Source organism: Phoxinus phoxinus, assembly GCF_949152265.1.
Source record: "Phoxinus phoxinus genome assembly, chromosome: 5".
NCBI lineage: Eukaryota > Metazoa > Chordata > Actinopteri > Cypriniformes > Leuciscidae > Phoxinus > Phoxinus phoxinus.
Window position 1 is genome coordinate 43,040,594 of NC_136880.1, and position 11,888 is coordinate 43,052,481.

General features: G+C 45.5%; 1 protein-coding gene across 1 annotated transcript in view; it reads right to left on the reverse strand.

Moving 5' to 3' along the window:
- pias4b (protein inhibitor of activated STAT, 4b) overlaps positions 1–11,602 on the reverse strand; it is a 21,220-nt gene extending 9,618 nt beyond the window's left edge. Inside the window, exons 1-5 of the mRNA XM_079613639.1 lie at positions 11,331–11,602; positions 9,700–10,030; positions 8,093–8,177; positions 6,278–6,313; positions 6,110–6,200 (exon numbers count right to left, since the gene is read on the reverse strand). Coding sequence (XP_079469765.1) covers positions 6,110–6,200; positions 6,278–6,313; positions 8,093–8,177; positions 9,700–10,030; positions 11,331–11,357 — 570 coding nt within the window. The 5' untranslated portion in view covers positions 11,358–11,602. The remainder of the gene's footprint in view (positions 1–6,109; positions 6,201–6,277; positions 6,314–8,092; positions 8,178–9,699; positions 10,031–11,330) is intronic.
- Positions 11,603–11,888: the final 286 nt, after the last annotated feature.

Below are 11,888 nucleotides of genomic sequence, written 5' to 3' on the forward strand. Positions count from 1 at the left end.
CGCGCCCTGGTATACAAGCGCCTACCCCAAGAAGTATAGGGAGAGCGGCTAAAATAGCATCATCCCATATAGTAGTGCCTCTTAAGGCATAATAGCATATATATGTAAATATAGATATATATGAGGGGTAATAGCATGCTCATGGGACACATTGTCAGTGAGTGATGCTTAAACATTGAAGTGACCTGGGCCGCAGCGCGGGGCAGGAACACTTATACATATAAAACATGAAGTGACCTGGGCCGCAGCGCGGGGCAGGAACACTTATACATATTAACATTGAAGTGACCTGGGCCGCAGCGCGGGGCAGGAACACTTATACATAGTCTTCTAGACCGAGAGCAGTTTAGCCTGCAACGCAGGAACCTCTAGGTTATAGAACCTAATAAATGTAGACGGGGAGGCCCAGCCTGCCGCCATACAGATATCATGTAACGAGATTCCGCTATACCAAGCCCATGAAGAGGCCATGCCTCTCGTGGAATGTGCTCTGATGCCCAAAGGGCATTCCAAGCCTCTAGATGCGTAGGCTAGCGCAATGGCGTCCACTACCCATCGAGACAGACTCTGTTTCGTTGCGGCTCGTCCCTTGGAGCGCCCGCTGAACGAAACAAAGAGCTGCTCCGTCTGTCGAAAAACAGCGGAGCGGGACACGTAAGCTCTTAATGCCCTGACCGGGCAAAGGGAGCTATTTCCGTCCTCTGAGGCCGGCAGGGCCGACAGGGAGATGACCTGAGCCCTGAACGGTGTGTTGAGGGACTTATGCACGTACCCATGCTTCGGTTTCAATACGACTACAGAGTCGTTTGGCCCGAACTCCATACAAGAAGCTCTCACTGAGAGCGCTTGCAAGTCTCCCACACGCTTCACTGAAGCGAGAGCCAAAAGAAACACGGTCTTGAGAGACAGGTGTTTCATGTCAACTGAGTGAATAGGCTCGAAAAGGGCCCCTTTCATAGCGTTCAACACTGTAGAAAGGTCCCAAACGGGGACTGAAGGAGGCCTTAGAGGGTTTAACCTCCTGGCGCCTCTCAGGAAGCGGACCACCAGGTCGTTCCTGCCTAGTGAACGGCCAAGCGTTGGATTAACGAACGCTGATATGGCAGCCACATAGACTTTGAGCGTGGATGGGGTTCTTCCCTTATCCAATAGCTCTTGCAAGAAGGAGAGAATCTCCGGTTCTCCACACTGAAGTGGTGACAGACCTTGATCTGAACACCATCCAGAGAACACCGACCATTTGGAAGCGTAGAGCCGTCTAGTAGACGGAGCCCTAGCTTGTTCGATCGTGTCTAACACTCCTCTTGGGAGGTTAGCGGGTACCCGTTTATGGCCCATACGTGTAGGGACCAAAGCTCGGGGTGAGGATGCAGAATCGAGCCCTTGGCCTGTGAGAGGAGGTCTCTCCTCACTGGAATCGGCCACGGGGCAGTACTTTTCAGTCGCATCAAAGCTGGGAACCAGGTCTGATTCGTCCAGAATGGAGCAACTAGCAGTACTGAGCATCCGCTCTTCTTGATACGCTCCAGCACTTGAGGCAGGAGTGAGACAGGAGGAAAAGCATAGAGCGGGCGGCGGGGCCAGACTCTGGCCAGCGCGTTCGCGCTCTTCGAAAAGAATTCTGGGCAGTGAGCGTTTTCCTGGTTTGCAAACAGGTCTATTTCCGCTCTGCCGAACGTTTTCCACAGCAGACGCACTGTCTGTGTGTGTAGGGACCACTCTCCCGTAGGAACGTTGTTCCGTGAGAGTCTGTCCGGGCCTACGTTCAAGTGGCCTGGCACGTGCATTGCTCTTAACGAGCGCAGGTTGTGCCGGGCCCACACCAGTATGCGTTCCGCTAACCTGAATAGGTTCCGGGATCTCACGCCACCCTGGCGGTTTATGTAGGCTACTACCGACATGTTGTCCGAGCGGACCAGGACGTGGTGTCCTTTTATCCGGGGACAGAAGCGCCTCAGCGCAAAGTCCACTGCCATCATTTCCAGGCAGTTTATGTGCGGTAGTTTGGCTCGCTCTGCCCACTGGCCAAAGAGCGGTCTGCCGTCGAGCAGTGCTCCCCAGCCTGAGGTGGACGCGTCCGTGGACACCACCTTCAGGCTCGAGGAAGTCCCCAGGCTTACACCTGACCGGTACCAGTCTGACGCTCTCCATGGTGTCAGGGCTGAAATGCATTCCTGAGTGACCTTGAGGCGATAACGACCGTGTAATCATGCTCGGCGCGGTACGCGCGCTCTCAACCAGAACTGTAGTGGGCGCATGCGCAGCAGGCCCAACTGCAGCACTGTTGAGGCTGAGGCCATGAGGCCCAGCATTTTCTGAAATCTCCTGAGTGGCACTATGTGGCCGCTGCGGAAGGATTTCGCCATTTGCAGGGTATTTCGTCTGCGCTGTGATGACAGCTGTGCTGTCATAGACAGTGAGTTCAGATCCAGTCCTAAAAAGGAGATCCTTTGACTGGGAAACAGTGAACTTTTCTCCCAATTGACTCTCAGACCTAAGCACTCGAGGTGATCGAGAATTAGGGTCTTGTGGCGGATGAGTTCTGAAGGTGATTGAGCTAGAATCAGCCAATCGTCCAAATAATTCAGAATTCGAATGCCGCGGAGTCTCAGGGGTGCCAGCGCCGCGTCCATGCACACTGTAAATGTACGAGGTGCTAGAGACAGGCCGAATGGCAGGACTGTGTACTGATATGCCTGGCCCTCGAAGGCGAATCTCAAAAATCGCCTGTGACGTGACGCAATTTGTATGAAAATACGCGTCTTTCAGATCTATTGCCATAAACCAGTCTCCTCGGCGAATCTGCGCGAGGATAGCTCTGGTCGTGAGCATTCTGAACTTTCGCTTTGTCAGCGCTTTGTTCAGATGCCTGAGATCTAAAATGGGTCTGAGACCCCCGTCTTTTTTCGGTTCCAGAAAATATCTGCTGTACAGACACCCTTCGCTCTGAGCTTGAGATAAAGGCTCTATGGCCCCTTTGCTCAATAGCTTCGCTATTTCGGCTCGAAGTAGATGTGCTACTTCTGTTTTCACCGTAGTTTCGACTTTCTCCGTGATTAACGGGGAGGGCGTCGATGAAACTGTAGCGAATAGCCTCTTTTTATAGTCTCTAGCACCCATTCTGAGACCCCTGGAAGTCATTCCCATGCATCTGCACGTGTGACTAGGGGTTGAATGTAATCTGGGCCCTGGTCGCGAAATGGCGGCGACACGAGAGCAACCGTGTGCTGTGACATGCCGTGGCGTGTGAGGCGGGGGGCATGTTTAACACAGTATGCATCCCGCGCGCGCTCAGCTCTCTGTGTCGAGAGAGAGCGCGCGGGACGAGTCCCGTAGGGCTCGTTATGTTTGTGAATAAACGTGGGCGCTTGGTGGCGGGCACATTTATAACACCGGGAACACTGTTTTTGTGTACTGACTGACCGTTCGTTAGTTTCGTTTTTACAGAAAACCGCGGAACGTGCAGTGTGTAGTGGTTGTGGGCACTTGGCAGTGGGTCACGCTCACTACATGTAAAACACAATCGGCATGAGCCGATTTTATGTGTGCAAACCCTGTGTTGTTCAGGGCTGTGCTTGCACGGGTTGAAAAACCGGGCTCTGGTCGCGAAATGGCGGCGACACGAGAGCAGTCGTGTGCTGTAACATGGGCGCCATTGCAGCGTGATGCGGGGGCGCGCTTAATCGAGCGGGCAGCCCGCGCGCGCTCTCAGCTCTCTCAGCTGAAAGAGAGAGAGCGCGCGGTGCGAGCCCCGTACGGCTCGGCATGTTTGAGAATAAATGTGGGTGCGTGAACGCGGGTACATTTATAGCACTGGGAAGTACTGTCTATTAGAACTGACTGACCGTGCATTGGTTTCGTTTCATAGAAACCGTGTGACATGCAGCTTGTAGTGATTGTGGGCGCTTGAAAACGGGCACGCTCACTACATATAATGCACAATCGAAATGAGTCGATTTATGTGTGCAAGCCCTGTATGTGTAGGGCTGTGCTTGTGTGTACGAATGGGCACTAGGTCGTGGGCATTACGGATACACACATTACATCATCGGCTGTGGCCGGGACACCGTGTAGCACAGAGAGTACTGTCTATCAGAACCGACTGACCGTGCATTCGTTTCGTTTTTACAGAAACCACGGGACATGCAGTGTGTAGTGATTGTGGGCACTGAAAAGCGGGCACGTTCACTAACTTACATGTGAAGCACAACCGACATGAGTCGATTTTATGTGTGCAAGCCCTGTATTGTGTAGGGCTGTGCTTGTGTGTACGAATGGGCACTAGGTCGTGGGCATTACGGATACACACATTACACCATCGGCCGTGGCCGGGACACCAGTAAATACATTTTCAGATTTACCTGGGGCGTCGTGAAAACGGCGTCTGTGTGCAGGCAAACGGGCATTGATGCCGATTTGGTGACTGCAAAATACACTGGCACGGTCGCGAATGTTGGGACTGTGCGAGCGAGACATTTTAGTGAAATCCGGCCGCGGCGGGATTTTAACACTGTAGCTTTCCTCGAAGCAGAAATGCGCATCCTGGCTGAAAACGGGGCTTTCCGGGACTCCGCGATTTCTTCGTGAATTCAGGAAGAAAAAGGCGCGGGTCGTGAGGACGGTAACGTACGTTCCTCTGCAGAAAAGCAGCCATCCAGCCGGTAAGCGCATCGATGCTGGTCTTTCTCCGTCGACGCTCACAAGCGGCGGGGGAGGGGAGATCCTCGGAGCTCGCCCATCCCTCGCTACCCGAAGCGAGGAGAGAACAGCAGTCGTCCTTCACAGACACGGCTTCATCTTCCTCATCCACGACGGACGCGGCGGCACACAGCGGCCCTTGTCCGTCGGTCAGAGAGTCCAGCGAAGCGGGCGGAGAAGCTAGCGGCAGCAGCGGCGAGCACCTCGTGGTGAAGGGAGGTTCCGGGCTCCGCTGAGCACGGCGCTTTTCACGGCGCGGCACTACAGCGGGCGGAAAAGGTGCAGCTTCAGTAAATGAACGCCAGGCGAGTCCGCAGAGTCACCGTAGGCATCAAATCACAGTGATGGCAGCCGCCATCGACGAGAGCTGAAGCTGCGTGATACTCACAGGCAGGAAACACAAGCACGTGGTCCCCGTCGCTGAGCGGGGCTCTACACGAGCCACAGGAGGTGCGAGACATCTTGAAAAAGACGCTCGGCTCTTTTAGTGTGGAAAAACTGTGTGACGCGACGGCGAACACACACACAAAACACACACACATAATGTAAAGGATATTCCACGCCGGAGAAGCGCAGCAGGGAACGGCGGCTGAAGGCGGCGATGACCAGCGGCTTCAGGTAAGGGCTCGTCCTGCTGAGGTGCTTGTATCCAAACGGCTGTGGCGGCTCGAATCAATCCAGCGATGCGTGCAGCTTCGTTGAATTTATAAAAATCGGCGTGTTAGACAGCTATGCTCGTATTTATAGGCCTAGGCCACGCCTGTTTGGGCGGGAGGTGACGCAGAAGGGCGCGAAGCGTCCTCATTGGTCAGCGTCTCTGGCCTCGCATAGGCTGTGCTTTTCTGGCAGAGCAGCCAATGGGTGAGCTGTATTGCTCCGCCTAGGTTGTATGCTTCAGAAAAGCGTTTTACAATATTACAAAATTAAGGATTAATTTTAGGCTTCAATCTCGACAAAGAAATATCTTTCCCGTAGCGTTCTTTCGACGCAGTACGAGAGAATTCTACGTAAGAGAACTCAAGTTACTTGTAATGAGTTACACACAACACTGCTCACTACACAGTAAAAAACTGGACAGGACATTTACAATACAGTTCAATTTACAGTGTTTGGAAGTTAAAAAGCTCCATAATAAAAATAATAATAAAACTGTGAACTGACTTTCCCAGAATCCTCACATTTGACGGTTCTCCATTGAAAAAGGTTTTCTTATCAGTTATGCACATTAGGGTTTTATGTTACATCTAATGTTGTTTTCTTGCATTATTGTATGTTATCATGATGGGGTTTTGTCTTCAATGCCTTTTGACACTGTCCAGAAAACTGGATTCACAGGTTATGATTATTGATATGTAAACGTGACCTGGCAACTCGTGATGCAGAAGATCTGGTGTTATCTGCCATACGTCACCTGGACAGGACAGTTCGTGTGATTAACACACACACTGATGTTCGGTGGATACTGATCCTCTTCAACACCGACGCTCTCACTGTAACCAATCCTGAAAGACACATTAACATATTCAGAATGACTGCGTTTGAACAGCAATACACGTCATTTATTTTATTCATTTATCACCTGAGCACCACCTGAACAGACGTCGAGCCAGACTTCCTGATGGAAGGAAGAAAAAAGCTTTAAATATCTCAAGAACACATGTTGTAATAAAACAATTATACGGAGGACACTGTGATCAAACATAATGTGAAGCACAGAAGCTGTAAAACACGGTCAGACTGGAGAATCAATCACGAGAGTCATCCGAATCAATGCGAATCAATCACGAGAGTCATCCGAATCAATGTGAATCAAACACGAGAGTCATCCGAATCAATGTGAATCAAACACGAGAGTCATCCGAATCAATGTGAATCAAACACGAGTCATCCGAATCAATGTGAATCAAACACGAGAGTCATCCGAATCAATGTGAATCAAACACGAGAGTCATCCGAATCAATGTGAATCAAACACGAGAGTCATCCGAATCAATGTGAATCAAACACGAGAGTCATCCGAATCAATGTGAATCAAACCTGAGTCATCCGAATCAATGTGAATCAAACACGAGAGTCATCCGAATCAATGCGAATCAAACACGAGAGTCATCCGAATCAATGTGAATCAAACACGAGAGTCATCCGAATCAATGCGAATCAAACACGAGAGTGATCCGAATCTATGCAAATCAAACATGAGTCATCTGAATCAATGTGAATCAAACACTAGAGTGATTCGAATCTATGCGAATCAAACACGAGAGTCATCCGAATCAATGTGAATCAAACACTAAAGTGATTGGAATCTATGTGAATCAAACACGAGAGTCATCTGAATCAATGTGAATCAAAAACGAGAGCATCAGAATCAAAGTGAATCGAACACGAGAGTCATTCGAATCAATGTGAATCAAACACGAGAGTCATCCGAATCTATGCAAATCAAACACGAGTCATCTGAATCAATGTGAATCAAAAACGAGAGCATCAGAATCAAAGTGAATCGAACACGAGAGTCATTCGAATCAATGTGAATCAAACACGAGAGTCATCCGAATCAATGTGAAACAAACACGAGAGTCATCCGAATCTATGCGAATCAAACACGAGAGTCATCTGAATCAATGTGAATCAAACACGAGAGTCATCCGAATCTATGCGAATCAAACACGAGAGTCATCTGAATCAATGTGAATCAAACACGAGAGTCATCCGAATCTATGCGAATCAAACACGAGAGTCATCCGAATCTATGCGAATCAAACACGAGAGTCATCTGAATCTATGCGAATCAAACACGAGAGTCATAAGTCTGAATCATGGACTCGATTGGTCATTCAACTCACTTCCTCGCCGAATCGAATCACTCAGGTTTATCTTTTCAGAACCATTAACCATTTTTAAAGTGCACATTCAGTTCAGTTTTCTTTTCATTTGAATTCTGCATTGCATGTGTCAAAATAATAAACAGATGTGCACAAAAGTGATCTTTTGGAAGATTACTGAAATTTGAAAATGCATTTAAATTTTATAACCCCAAATACTGCAAAAAAATATGTTCGTCCTCAGTATTTCTGTCTTGTTTTCAACACAAATATCTAGATGTTCTTAAATCAAAATACATTAATTTGAGAAGCAAAATGACTGAATTTTTCTGAAAAATTTATTAAAAAAATTATGCCTTAAACAAGAAAAAATATCTGTCAGTCGGGTCAGAAAAATCTACTTATTTTTGAGGGAAAACCATATTATTTTCTGACCCCATGCTTTATTGAAGCATAAACACTTCATTTGGATACATTTTTCAGAAAACAATTAATATCTTACTTTATTTTACTACAGACAACAGCACAACACTGTCCATTAATGTTCAGATGAATGAACAGAGACTCACCGGCTCTTCTGGATCTGAGTCTGTTGATCCGCATTGAGATGAATCAAGAAATCGGAGATTTGCATGATTCCTCCACACGTCGGCACTGAAAACATGAGCAAATACACACTCATGAATGCTTTCAACATTAAGAATTTAGGTTAATATATAGTATTAATAAATGTGAATCAATGTGAATGTAAATGTGAATCAAAAACGAGACGAGAGTCATCCGAATCAATGTGAATCAAATACGAGAGTCATCCGAATCAATGTGAATCAAACATGAGAGTCATCCGAATCGATGTGAATCAAACACAAGAGTCATCTGAATCAATGTGAATCAAACACGAGAGTCATCTGAATCAACGTGAATCAAACATGAGAGTCATCCGAATTTATCTGAATCAAACACGGGAGTCATCCGAAATCAATGTGAATCAAACACGAGTCATCCTAATAAATGTGAATCAAACACGGGAGTCATTCGAATCAATGTGAATCAAACACGAGTCATCCGAATCAATGTTAATCCAACACGAGTCATCCGAATTAATGTGAATCAAACACGAGAGTCATTCGAATCAACGTGAATCAAACACGAGTCATCCGAATCAAAGTGAATCAAACACGGGAGTCATCCGAATCATTGTGAATCAAACACGGGAGTGATCCGAATCAATGTGAATCAAACACGGGTCATCTGAATCAATGTGAATCAAACACGGGAGTCATCCGAATCAATGTGAATCAAACACGGGTCATCTGAATCAATGTGAATCAAACACGGGAGTCATCCGAATCGATGTGAATCAAACACAAGAGTCATCTGAATCAATGTGAATCAAACACGAGAGTCATCTGAATCAACGTGAATCAAACATGAGAGTCATCCGAATTTATCTGAATCAAACACGGGAGTCATCCGAAATCAATGCGAATCAAACACGAGTCATCCTAATAAATGTGAATCAAACACGGGAGTCATCCGAATCAATGTGAATCAAACACGGGTCATCTGAATCAATGTGAATCAAACACGAGAGTCATCCGAATCAACGTGAATCAAACACGAGTCATCCGAATCAATGTGAATCAAACACGAGTCATCTGAATCAATGTGAATCAAACACGAGAGTCATCCGAATCAATGTGAATCAAACACGGGAGTCATCCGAATCAACGTGAATCAAACACGGGAGTCATCCGAATCAATGTGAATCAAACCCGGAAGTCATCCGAATCAATGTGAATCAAACACGAGTCATCTGAATCAATGTGAATCAAACACGGGAGTCATCCGAATCAATGTGAATCAAACCCGGAAGTCATCCGAATCAATGTGAATCAAACACGAGTCATCTGAATCAATGTGAATCAAACACGGGAGTCATCCGAATCAACGTGAATCAAACACGAGTCATCCAAATCAATGTGAATCAAACACGGGAGTCATCCGAATCAATGTGAATCAAACCCGGAAGTCATCCGAATCAATGTGAATCAAACACGAGTCATCTGAATCAATGTGAATCAAACACGAGAGTCATCCGAATCAACGTGAATCAAACACGAGTCATCCGAATCAATGTGAATCCTCCTCATCCTCCTCATCCTCCTCCTCATACCCAGACGTGCCGGGGGCAGAACGGTGTCCAGCGTGTGGTAGAAGGGCAGTTTGATCATCTGTGGCTCTGCACACACAGATGCGGGCGATGGCGACACACACTCGGGCACGGAGATGATGTGCACGGGACTGGGCTTGGACCTCCGGGAGTCTCTGGCCAGCTGCAGGAGTGTGTGAAGCTCTCGCACGAGCGCCAGGAGCTCGGGACTGCACTCGTTCAGCAGGAGATCCGAGACTCTCCTCAGCAGGACCTTCTTCAGGCCCACTCGACTCCGGCCCATCTTAGAGAGGACGACCCGGAGATCTGTGACCCGGAGCTGCTCCAGCATCACCTGCGGCACACGAGACACACGGATCATCATCAGTGTATGTGCTGAGAAGAGGAACGTCCTCACAGTGAAGATTTCCCAGGATTTAGTTTCACAATTCAATTTCTGGCGCACACACGCACACACACACACACACACACAGATGCAGCACGCACACACACACACACACACACACACGCACACACACGTGAACGTGAGATACTGATGTACTTACTGAGGGATTAAGATGGATTTCAATTATTATTCTCAGTAAGGGGTTTATTGTTTCCACATATTCTTTTCTTTGTAAGATCTTGATGGTATGATCCCCATTAAAAATTTTTTATTTTTTTTTGATTTGGTTTAATGGCCTGTCAGTGTAATCACCATGGGGAAATCTCAGAGAAAAACTGGGAGTTGTGAAAAATATGATACACCCGTGTTTTGCCAGATGAGAAGTTTATCTATCTATCATCTTTTTACTCTTTTAATTCAGTTTATAACTCTATCATAGGGCTGTGATTAATTGAATCCAAAATAAAAGTTTGTGTTTACATAATATATGTGTGTATTGTGAATAATTATTTTGTATATATAAATACACACATGCATGTATATATTTAAGAAAAATTAGTTATTTATATATAAAATAGTTCTATTTGTACATAATATAAATCATATAAAAAAATATATGCAGTATATAAATGCAAATATTTCTTAAATATACATGCATGTGTGTGTATTTATATATAACACAAACTTTTATTTTGGATTCGATTAATCGCGATTAATCGTTTACATCACTTTTAACTCCTTTTTATAAATGTTTTAATTTTCCTTGCTTTTATTTTGTGATTATTTTAATTTCTTTCTGTATAAATAAAGCAATTTGAATTGTCATAGTGTATGAAATGTGCTGTATAAATAAACTTGCCTTGCATTGTCAGCAGAATTTCAGCAGTAAAACGATTATAAACCATAAATGGGAATGGTAAGACAACAAAAATTGTAATTAATAAACTGTATAAAATTAGATTACAATATTAAAACTAGAAGTTTATGAAAAATACAAGAACACAGTCATCCTGCTTTCAGTTCAAATCTACTTCATAATATAATGGCTTTCGTCTTACAGTGTGGTTTGTCAGTTTTACAGTGTGTGTATGTCAGTGTCAGTATAGTTTTAATGTTTAATTTGTAACCCAACAGTGCAAGAATGCAACAAGAGGGCTAAAAACAAATGAACGAGCTAATACAATCAAGGTGAGCTCTGCCCGCGTGTAATTTTAATATGAAAAAAAAAAAGTCAAATTAATCTACTTACTGTAGCTTCCAAAACATCCGTGGACATAATCTCGCAGAACTGGGAAATATTAATAAGGAAAATGTGGGAAAAAGTCACACTGTTGAGGATCAAAGCGGATACGTATTCAATCAAAGTCTGAGTCACGTGACGAGTAGTGCATGCTTGCAAATTATTTACAATGCGTGTAAAACGTACGAATAATTAAATGTATTATAAAGTAAACACTTGGATCTGCTTTACAATGAAATAACACTTTTCTGTTTAATTGAAGAACAAGATGACTTGATGTGAGAGAACGACCGGGCTCATTTGCCTCTTGCAGAGATTGGTAGAGACAGGCAGTTTTACGCCCCTGTTGTTCCTGACGTGTCCAGTAGGGGGAGGCTGTACAGCGACACGAGTTGAGAGGTATGTTAAATAATCTTATATAAGATTAAGTTATTGTTGTTTAGCAATGATCCAGCAACATTTATTATTTATAAACCTTTACTAGATAAAGCTAGGGTAGGTAGATATCAATTCAATGATCAAATATAAATATAAATGGATGGGTCTATAATTTATTTCGAGAGACAA